Genomic DNA, 10,628 nt, shown 5'->3' on the forward strand with positions numbered 1-10,628 from the left:
AAACAAGAAGGTCACAGCTAGGTTCCTTTCCAATTATGAATAAACAATAGATTAACAAGCCTGCCTTCTTTAACAAGAGCGTGTGGTATTGTATGCGGAGTTACCTTTGAATGATTTGCGGGCAACTCAGAGCCAAACTCGTTTTTTAATACAAACGTGACGCTCATGCAGGAAGGATAAAACTTCGCGAGAACTATCTATTCCCTGCTGGACATTACTATGACACAGGCAGCCCGAAAACCGCACCTCAAACAGGAACTTGTAAATTGCACATCCTATACAACACAAAGTAAACTTCTCGTCAGTAATACAAGCACTCTTATTTACCAAGAGTACGTTAATATAATCTTATTGTGCAACTTATGTTTGATCGAATCAAGCTGTAATTATAAACAAACATAGAACACAAACAGCGGTTTGGCTGAAAAGAAGCGACACTTCTTTTAAAATGAAGTTTGCAAGACGACGTCCTATCATGTTTATCAGAGAAAACTAAGGTTAATAAGTTCTACAGTAATACACTTTTTTATTGATTTTGGAAAACGTCGAGCACTGTAGCCTACCTAGGTATTTCCCGCCTGTAGTTGCGCTTTTCACTTTTTGGCCCTGAGCCATACAACTCCTTGACAAGAAACACTTAATCTGGTATTGTTTGTTTCAATTCCTTCTTACCATTTCCGTTAAATTTTGTCAACTTTTTCGAAAGATCCCTCCTCCGTCTAAGAGCTTTCACCTATTTTCTGAATACTAATTAATTATAAGGAGAAATTACAATTACAGTTGAGAAATTCTGTGAACAAGATTTACTTGAGTTGTATTGTCCTTACAAAATCCCGTCATGTTCTCGGAATCGTTTTGGCAAAATGAAATTCAGTTTCTCACGCACTCTGGTCAATAACCATGGTTTTCTTTTGTTCTTTCTAGTTTGTTCTTTGACTTCCTTTATGTTTCATTATGTGGCATAACATTGTCAGCGTATTTACTTTAAAAATGCTATGACGCAATTTATCAGAAATGATGGCACAGATTCGTTAAACAAGTTGACTTCGCTAGTTGTTCACATCAATGAGATTAGAGCAAAGAATATTTACCTTCTCGATTTGAGGCTTGGTAAATAACCTCTGGTATTAACCTCCACTGCAGTAATTTAATTAAATTGCCATTTTTAGATGTCAATCAAAAATGACATTTAAAGACGTCATTTATCACTTTTGTCTGCTTCCAAATTCCTTTAGTGCGCGGGATTACAATTATGCAAAGCGTGCCATGAAAGCCATTTAAAGGTCAACTTGACACAAGACTAGAGACACTAGCCCAGCAGCTTAACGATTGCAGAAAAAATTAAAGGAAAACCACAGGTGAGTAGTAACATTTAAGGCACTTGAAGGGACCGGCTCTCGTGCATTTTATGAAAGTTGAGTTATTTGGCAATCACGTTAAACATTCCACTGTAATTATCCTTCAGGTAATTACAATATAGCTTCCTTAATTTTAGCTCCAAAATTGAAGAGGACGCAAATGGGTGAAGCGATCACGTAACTCAAAGCTTCATTTACTGTCAATCAGTGACATTAAATATTCTACTTCAGACCTTTACGCATTTGCAAAGTGAGTTTTATTCGTTAGTTAACACGGCCATGGTTTGTTTCTTTCTGCTGGAACAGGAATGATGAGGACCATTTTCGTTTGGAGCTGCCTCCTGGCTGTACTTATCGAGCCCTGCATGTCGGACATGTACATGCATTTTCCACACGGATCCAACAATCGTTTGAATGGCAACCAAGATAACGTCAAGAACGCAAACAGATTGTTTGATTCACAGGTAGGACCGGCCTTTACATTTACGCTTTTTTTCCAATTGATCAGGGCTTCCGTACCTAATCTCAAAGTTGGTGAAGTTAGAAGTCAAATCAGAACATGCATCTCCACTCTGACTGATGGCACACCAAGAAAGTGTTACTAGCACCCCAAATAGATTCATATCTGCAACAACAACAACAACAATCTTTATTTCGTGCCCAGAAAAAATTTACAATAAAAATAAATACATGCAATGTGAAAAAATAACAATGAAAAACAGAGCACAGCCACTTAGAAATAGCTAAGGCTAATCGAGCTAAGTGGCTATCTCAGCTTCTGTCTCCTTTATTTGACCAAAAACATGTTGATAATGTTTCAAATTAAAACGACAACCAAACGAAAACGTAAAATTCCTGACAGGTATAGTTGTCGAACAGGTCTTTGAAAGAACACGGACCTTTCGCCTGTTGTTCGGTATGAAACCACCAGCTAAATGATGTATGTCGAATATATAACTTAACAGCTCTCTATAAGTGGGTGCCGAAGTCAAAAGGTGGGGTATAATATTGCAGCGAATATTGGCACAATAAAAATTATTTCCACTAAGTTAAGGTGGAAACATAGGCTCGATTACTAGCCACTGTTCGGAAAAGTAGCCCGCACGGAACGGGACCGGACCCGGAAATCGAAAATAAAGGTGGATATTTGTCCTCATAAACTTGCTATATTGTGTTCATTTTTAGAATAACGGCAAAGCAGGATACAACGTTGGAGACAAGCATCATTTTAACCCTGGAGACAACATTCCAGAGTTCAATCAGCTTCCAATGGTATTTAATACACTGTTGTCTACCTTTTGATTGGCTCATACCGCAAGATATAATTGTTCTTATTGTTCGTTTATCTGTTAGTTCTCTCTTGGGTTAGTTTGGTTATGATTTTCTGATCAGTTATTTAGTTCATATTTATATGTGTATGTAGAGCATCGCACCGGTATCGCGGAGGTCACGGGTTCGAATCCCGTTGAAGCCCTGATTTTTTCAGGCTTCTTCTTTCCAATTGCTTAAATTGGAAAATTTACTGCGATGATCATTCTTCATTTTCACTTTCACTTATATGTGTATGTTGCGGTTTGTCAGGAGTTCTACATGAGTGGATGCGACATCAACGCCAAAACTGAAGTAGAAATCATGTGGACAAATCAACACGGGACCGGCCCAAAGACTGATGACAGAGTGGAAACACAAGTTATCTTACAGTACATGTGTCAGGCGTATCCCGAGGGCAAGATGGCTACCAATAATGTGAACAACGAGTTCGAATATCACACCATTCGAAACGGTCAGCTACTGAATACCCAGGGCTTTGCAAACGGAGCAAGAGAAAATGCTTACATTAGAAAAGACTTCGGACTTCACGAGCCAGCTAATTACTATCAAGCGTATTACCGCAGAGAAAGGAACAAAGGTGAGTCAAAGTAGAAGTCTAAGGGGGTGAAAGATTCCTAGGAGAACTACATTTTTTTTAAGAATGTAAACATTTATTTAGTCACCGAGAAAAAAGTAAAATACAAGACATGACAAAAATTCAAATGTAACAACTTACAAAAAGAGATTATAACAGGTGAAACTAACTAGACTAGCAACTAACAATTTCTCCTCATGCACAGGTTTGTTCACAGCTGACCAACAACTTAAAGGCGATCTTCCGATTTACACACGACAAAACGCTGCAGGAACAAGGAGGGGTTTGGAAATCCCCGAGGAACGTGATTACTATCCCTATTGGGGCCCCACCCCGTGGAAGGACATTGCTATCATGGTCAGCGATAAAAAGACCGAGGCGTTGATGAAGAAATACGTCAACAGTCCTCGTTATGGGCATAAATGTAGGTGTTTTTTTATCGTTGTTGTTTGAATCAGTTTTCTTGTTGTCGCTTCTACTTTTTTCTGACCAAATCTTGTTGAATTGATTGACTATGAGTGAATACGAGTACCTTTAGCTTCAGTTACTTATAACAAACGACTCGTTAATTTTTCGTCTTGAATTTTTTATTTCTTCAGACTTGTGTATTATGCCAAGCAAGCTTACAGGTAACGCAAACTGTCCGCCAGACAACCAAAACGTTATGGCTGAAAAGTGCGTTGCCAAGTACATCACTGCAGAGTCGTGCAAAGCAGCTGGAGGAAGGTGGACAAAATTTATCACAAACTATGTGGAGAAAACAGCTGGAGTGCTGAGCACGTGCAAAGACGTGGGAGATATGAAGCTTGCACGAGGTTTACCGTACGAGCCCCATCTGCTCTCCCAAGGAGCTGACGGACAAGTGCAGTATGTTCTTCTTCACAAAACCCCAGATGTGATCTACGCCCCATCCACTGTCGTTAACCATAACGGCATGAACATGGAGGGGAAGTTTTCGTCGTACAAGTGGAAAGTCCCTTGTTTCCCAACCAACACTACTCAGCGTTGCTTGTTACGGATAAGGTGAGACAAGTAACGACATAACATCACCTTTAATGCTTGATAAGTAAATTATCAAGATATGAATTCTCCTCACTCACCTCCTCGCAATTCCTTTCATTCAATTTTGAGAATTTGGTACCACTTCAAGATAATGCATGTATTTGTTGCATAAACTGTTTGCATGCTTACCAATTACTATAGTTAAGAGTAATTATATTCAGATAAACACCAAGTAACGTACACAGTCGGTTAACAATTGAAGTAGCTGGAGGGAACTGAACAAGTCAAAAACAGCTCTCCACTTATGAAACTAAAAGAGACCTGAGGAGAGTCTCATCTTGCAGTTGCCTGTTGGACCGTCACTGTGCAGAAGATGAGAAGCAATGTTATCACCATGCAGTAACGATCTCATAAACGAGTGCGAGATGTCACTCGCGCCAGGTTTCTTCTGGTCCAAAACAGTTTTGCCTTTATCACGCTGACTGAGAGGGTCGTATAGGGATATTTTCGTGATGCGTCATTAGCTGATTTTATTTTCCGTGAAACGTGAATTTAGGAAATTATTCTTCGTGACTCGTGACCAGAAGGCTTTGCGTGACCCGTGAAGAACCTGAATTATTGACCAATATTCGTGATTTTCCACTCTACTCTACGTGATTTTGAGACCCGAGTCCTCCGAATGGTTAGAGTCGTCTATCGAGAGTGACTTGACTTGACTTGACCATTCGCGATTTTGCTTTCTTCAAACACTGTTTCTAGTGTAAGAACAGGTCATTAAAAAGAGTGTCTTACCTGCTTATTTTCGTGATTCGGGGAAACGAAATTTTTACATCCGTGATCCTCTATTTTTTCTGTTCGTGAACCGTGCCGGAGACCCCCCTAGCCTAATGACCCTCGACTAAGTTGAACCTTTCACAGTCAAAACTGCGCATGACCAGAATGCTATTCGCGATGAACGTGTTGTGGGGTGATGAGCACGAGAAGAGGACCTTAGTTTTGGCAATTACTTTTTACGAAACAATAACAAAGCACCATGAGTTGGTAGTCAACCACTATAAATTGGCCTAAATTATTGGTCAACTGTGATGAATATATTTCTGCATTTCTCCTTCTTTTTTCTTGCAGATACAATATCACCACTGATGATGTACCACGCGAGTTTGATGCCAGTAACAATAAAAAGTAATTGTCAATGACAAAATATATATAGTCTCATTCATGACATTTCACTAGTATGAGTAACGAGTGAAAAACTCCTATCAGAAATATTCTCCATAAATTTTAGCTTTATCTCAAGTTTTCCCCCTTCAAGATGCTAGTTCACAGTAATGTACATCATCATATACAGTAGCTTGTGTCTAATAAGTCTAATACATGAACATGGTATAATTTCTTTCCGCGATTTTTTACATATCAGTAATACTGGTCCAAGCAGTATGCGAGATGTTTATGATCACTACGATCGTTGCAACCACTAACAAGAAAGTTTAGCGATCCTTACGACTGCTAGTTACCATCAAGAGAAAATGTTACTTGTACGATGATGCTATAATCGCTATAGAATAAGAATGCGAAAGAGGACCTCTGGTATAATAATCATGGCAACATTCTCCATCTCCTCCTTGTTGCAGTCTCTGGAGAGTGGTTTCCATATGATCGCAATGATCGTTACGATCATCGAGATGGAACTGAAGTCTGTATCTCAGCGATCTGACTTTTGCTGGAAGTACTCACAACAAAAGTAACTTGTGATCACGATGCATATAATTGACTAGCCGCCTTCTTTTTGCATAAAAAGTCTCAAGGTTATCCCAATTTTTTTTGCCTCCACAGCGTCACGAACAACCCTAAAACCAAAGCAGTTGATGGTAAAACCGATCTACAACTCGCTTTGAACACCGCGCAGGTCGGCCGCACATTCCAGGACAGAAGTCACGTGTTTCTCCTTAAACCTAGGAGTTCCCTTCCTTTGAAATTCCAGCATTCCAACATATTCTACATCGGAGGAATGGGAAAGAGAGGAAACATTGTGCAGGCTTATCCAGCCATGGAATATCGCTTCACTCCTGAACGCATTTCAGTTACAACAAAGGATGTGGTGTGTTTTGTCTGGTCCGGTGAGATGAAGACATTCTTTTGTCCACTTTAATCCAAAAAAGATCTTAAACACCAGACAACTATTTGCTGGATCTGACTGCATAATTACTTGCCTCTGAGCATCGTGGCATTCTTACTTACTTACTTTGAAAAAGCGCAGAAAAAACACGATACAAGGCTTACACTTGTTTTCGTTTTTTTAGGTTCAAACAACAATGCGAACAACGATGGACAAGGAACAGCACGTAAGAAAAGACAATCGATTCTTGTAATTATGTTTAAACCTAAATCTAAATATTATTTCGTCGGCAACATTCGGAAGACATCACGCCAACTCTGAAACATTAGACGGAAACGTTTAGAGAAACCTAAGACTTGAAAGTACAGATTAATCTAACGGTTGAATTTCCTTTCACGGGAAAAGTAGCTAAAGTTCGCGCTACCTTACTGAAGCAACAAACTGATTTAAAATATGTTGTAACGGTAATTCAGAGGATACAGCCAAGGAAAATAAGTGTAACATTGTGCGAACCCAGTACTACCGTTTTCATTTCAGGTACTGATCGCACAAACGTATGCTGGGTAAAGGAAGGATGCAGCTCTCTTAAACCAGCAGCTTGCTCCAGCTTGCCTCTTGAAGTGGTTGACCATGTTGATAAATTTGACGCTGAAAAGTTGAATCTCCACCTCAACAAGGGATGTTACACAGATGAGAAGAAACCACTACAGGCTCAACTTGACAACGCCCCAGCCTCCTGCAACCCGCCGTGTTTCCGCATCACAAAGCCTGGGGAGTACTGTTACATGGGCACGCGCAATAACAATTTCTCCAACCGACGTCACGTGGGACAGATCACTGTTACCGAGGCCAGTGATTCTGTGGCCGAGTAACTGTACTTTGCACTTTTGTCGTTTAGTTTGTTTCTTGATTATGGTCTTGGCTTGTAACAGTGTAGTTGTTGCTAATAAATGTACAACGAGCTTTCGACTTTTGTACGTAGTATATTTCCGTATTCGATGCAAATGAGCGTCATCATGCAAAAGAACCGGGTGTGAACTACCGTTGAGTTAAGTTATAAGTTCAAAATCAGCCAGCTTGGTCGTAGATCGGCGCCATTTTGATTTTAAAGGCCAGATCAGTTCTGACCCTGAGTACCTGTCGCCCGCGAGCATGTTCCTTTGCCAGCATTTCTTCGTTACTTTCATTGCTTAATTTCCTAATGGGTACGAATACCATATTCGACGGTATTCCAAATTATCCTGTGCTCGATTTTCTGCAAGCGAAACCTACACTTACAATCAAAGGAGAAGAGGGTCGAAATCCGCAACGCGTCCGCCATCTTGGAAATTTCGGGTAAGCTCAATTTATTAATAAACTTGAAACGAAAGATAGTTTTTGATAGTTTTGGGCTCTTTTAAATTTTCTTTTTTCCACTGATTTTATAGGGGGTCAGTGGGGGGTCAGTGGGGGGTCATTGTTTGGTCGAAACCGTGTGTGTGACGTAAGAGGTACCCGACTGAAAGTAACGGGATATTCGACTCAGTCTTGCGCTTTATTTGTACTCTACAGAATAGAGTTGAATAATTGTGATCGGTGTCTAACGGTAAATCGGGTGCGCATACGGAAAATCAACCAAAATCCAGCAATTTGAGGGGTAGTACTTGGTGTGAGACCTCAGATACACTCTCAAGTACGTGCGAGTAGTCTCATCCACAACAAGAGATCTGGAAACGAAATTGGCGCGGGCGCAAACAGCCCGCAAAATTTGCACGTGCAAACGACTGCAAACGTGGAGCGCGATTTTCATATTTGCATTTCATTTTTCGGTTCCTCGTGGTCAAGCCAGTTACAGGACACTGACTGAAAAAAATAATGCGAAAAAGTGCAGGAATAATGTCGTGAAATGTCGTCAACTTGGAAGGAATTGTCGAGTATTCTGCACTCGAAGACCTGATGTGGACCGTCCACCCACCGTAGCGTTTTTTCAGGTTTTTTCAACCACACAACCTGAAGAACAAGGTGAGCGCTGCACTGCGAACACGTAAGCTCACAAACGAACTGGTTGCCGTATCGAAAGTTAAAATAATGCAAATTGTTATTGCCGTCGAATACTGTGAAAAGCACTTTTAAAAACCTTCTCTAGATGATTTGCTTCCGGCTTGTATTATGGTGGAATTCGAATTGCATTCAAGATATTTTTGCGACGATTAAGCTTAAGTAATTAAAATTTAAGATTAAAGCCTGAAGCTTATTATGCCATAAGCGCTTGTTAGTATTATTTACTTGAAGTTTTGCAGCCATAATACCCGTTGGCCACAAACTGCTAAAGATAGATCAAGAGAGCCTGTGTAGCAGGCATAAAATGGGGGATAGGGAAGGGGGAGCTGGGATGAGAGGGACGAGGGAGAGGAGGGACACCTGCTATAAGAACTCCCTTTTGTTCACTTCTGCAGCAACCGCAGACGTAATAGTAATAACTTAATAATATCATTAGTAGCACAAATATAATTTATAAAAAAAAAAAAAAAAAAACGCACAGTGGTGGCAGAGGAAGACGTATTACCAAGCTAAGGACTTTGAAGAGATTTACATGTAAATATTGCTACCCAAATTTTTGTTAAGACCCAATCAAGAATCAGCCATGACAGCTCTGATAGTATAGTGAACAATTAATTAATACTAGATGTTTGTTTGTGCCAAGAACTATGACCTGAATGGGAACGCATTGATTCATGCTCATTATTGGAAGAATTCAATGGAATCGAAGAACAACAGTTGGCTGACACATTCACTGGACTCTCAGTCTCTCCTGTCAACTTTGTAAATAAATTTTAAAACCACAGAACCTGCAGAAATTATTGCAGTCATATTCCTCCTTTTTTCCCTCTTATTGAACTCTTTTTGAAAGTAGTGTACGTTTCCATGTTACTTGTAAAATAACCCCATGATTGTCTCAAAGTGAGATTTTCACATTTTTCATGCTTTGATAAGTATTCACTATGGGAAACATTGTAAACTGACTAAATTCTCACAGGAAGTCAGCTGTATCACAAAACATGTGCCAGTTTCTGGCCGATAAACAGGTTGAAAGTAATCATTGGGTTGATGAAAGCAGCTAGATTACAAAGAAATTGGCAGGCATTATGTGAAACCCCAGTTCTTATAGCAGGCACTCTGTTACACTTCCACCTCGCATTTTTCATCTCATCTGTTCCTGTTTGTGCCTGCAATAATAACATTCTAGTCAAAAATCTCATATTCTGGTGTTTGCATAATTTCTCATGGATCCTCATAAAACCTTAACAGAGCCTGGCCTAGCAGTACGATGACAATTTGAGCATAATATCTAGTTTCTTTTTTTCTGTTTTACTACAGAAACATCCTGGCAAGAAATTCCTACAAGTAGAAGAAAAGAAAGGAACTGGGCCAAGGTATTTTTTTTTTAAAATATGGCACTATTGATAAAAATAGATCCACAATATGTCCATTAGCCTGCAAGCAGGTTCACCTTCAAGTCACACGCACAAGTGGCAAGGAGCAAAGCGATCCGGTGGGAAGGAGTCTGGTGAAGAGGCGCCAAGAAAGTGAGCCTGCCCTGATCTCTGTAATTTTTTTATTTCTGCTTCATCTGAGTGAAGTGAAATACCATTGGTCAAAAAGCAGGAAACGCGAGAGAACTGTCAATCTATTATGTTTGATGAAGAGTGATTAAATGCCCATGGAGTCGGTAATTTACCACACAATAAACAGATGAGTCATCCACATTTGGAGTCAGAGGAACTAGAGTTGAGTGCGCATATTACTGATGTGTTAACAAAGCTCCAGTCTATTTCTGGTTAAATTTCAAACTAAAGAGAGAGCAAGAAATAGCAGTTGAAAGTATGTAAATGAATCAAGATGTACATGTACTTGTCGTGTTGCCGACTGCATACAGGCAGAGTTAAATATTACAAACATATGTGATTGCAAGCCGGCAACGAAACAACACAAAGGCGTTCGTCCGTTTACCAGCATCGTCAAAGACCAGATTGCCAAAGCAAGATCACTTGGAATCAAGTGTGTGTGCTTAGTAGACATAAGCTTTGACAGTTTTTCTTCAGCCAAACTTTATAAACAACGGATATGGCGCCTACATGTTGTTATGAAAAAGATTTACAATTTTCCTGAGAAATCTGAGCTGCCAAAGTTCATACTTCCAGTGAAAATTAATTGACTTATTCTTTTCTGCGGTTTCGGGGGTGGAAATAAATAAATTGCAGAGATC

The 10,628-nt window shown here is 39.8% G+C and overlaps 1 protein-coding gene across 1 annotated transcript; it reads left to right on the plus strand.

Annotated features, from left to right (window-relative positions):
• The first annotated feature begins 1,223 nt into the window (after positions 1-1,223).
• LOC110061363 (protein DD3-3-like) lies at positions 1,224-7,349 on the plus strand. Its single transcript, XM_089290808.1, has 10 exons — positions 1,224-1,358; positions 1,665-1,822; positions 2,544-2,630; positions 2,940-3,267; positions 3,470-3,688; positions 3,864-4,287; positions 5,392-5,448; positions 6,100-6,383; positions 6,567-6,608; positions 6,920-7,349. Exons 2-10 carry the CDS (start codon positions 1,667-1,669, stop codon positions 7,252-7,254), a joined length of 1,932 nt encoding a protein of 643 aa, XP_089146934.1. The 5' UTR covers positions 1,224-1,358; positions 1,665-1,666; the 3' UTR covers positions 7,255-7,349.
• The last annotated feature ends 3,279 nt before the right edge of the window (positions 7,350-10,628 follow it).

The sequence above is a fragment of the Orbicella faveolata genome, unplaced genomic scaffold (genome assembly GCF_042242905.1).
Source record: "Orbicella faveolata isolate gen_17 unplaced genomic scaffold, um_ofav_v1 contig_1, whole genome shotgun sequence".
NCBI lineage: Eukaryota > Metazoa > Cnidaria > Anthozoa > Scleractinia > Merulinidae > Orbicella > Orbicella faveolata.

What these genes read in the sequence shown, in the direction of transcription:
- LOC110061363 (XM_089290808.1), top strand. Translation starts at nt 1,667, where the DNA reads ATGATGAGGACCATTTTCGTTTGGAGCTGCCTCCTGGCTGTACTTATC. An exon ending in CCGCAGAGAAAGGAACAAAG is followed by an intron (nt 3,268 to 3,469) that starts GTGAGTCAAAGT and finishes CCTCATGCACAG; the next exon opens with GTTTGTTCACAGCTGACCAA. An exon ending in TCCTCGTTATGGGCATAAAT is followed by an intron (nt 3,689 to 3,863) that starts GTAGGTGTTTTT and finishes TTATTTCTTCAG; the next exon opens with ACTTGTGTATTATGCCAAGC.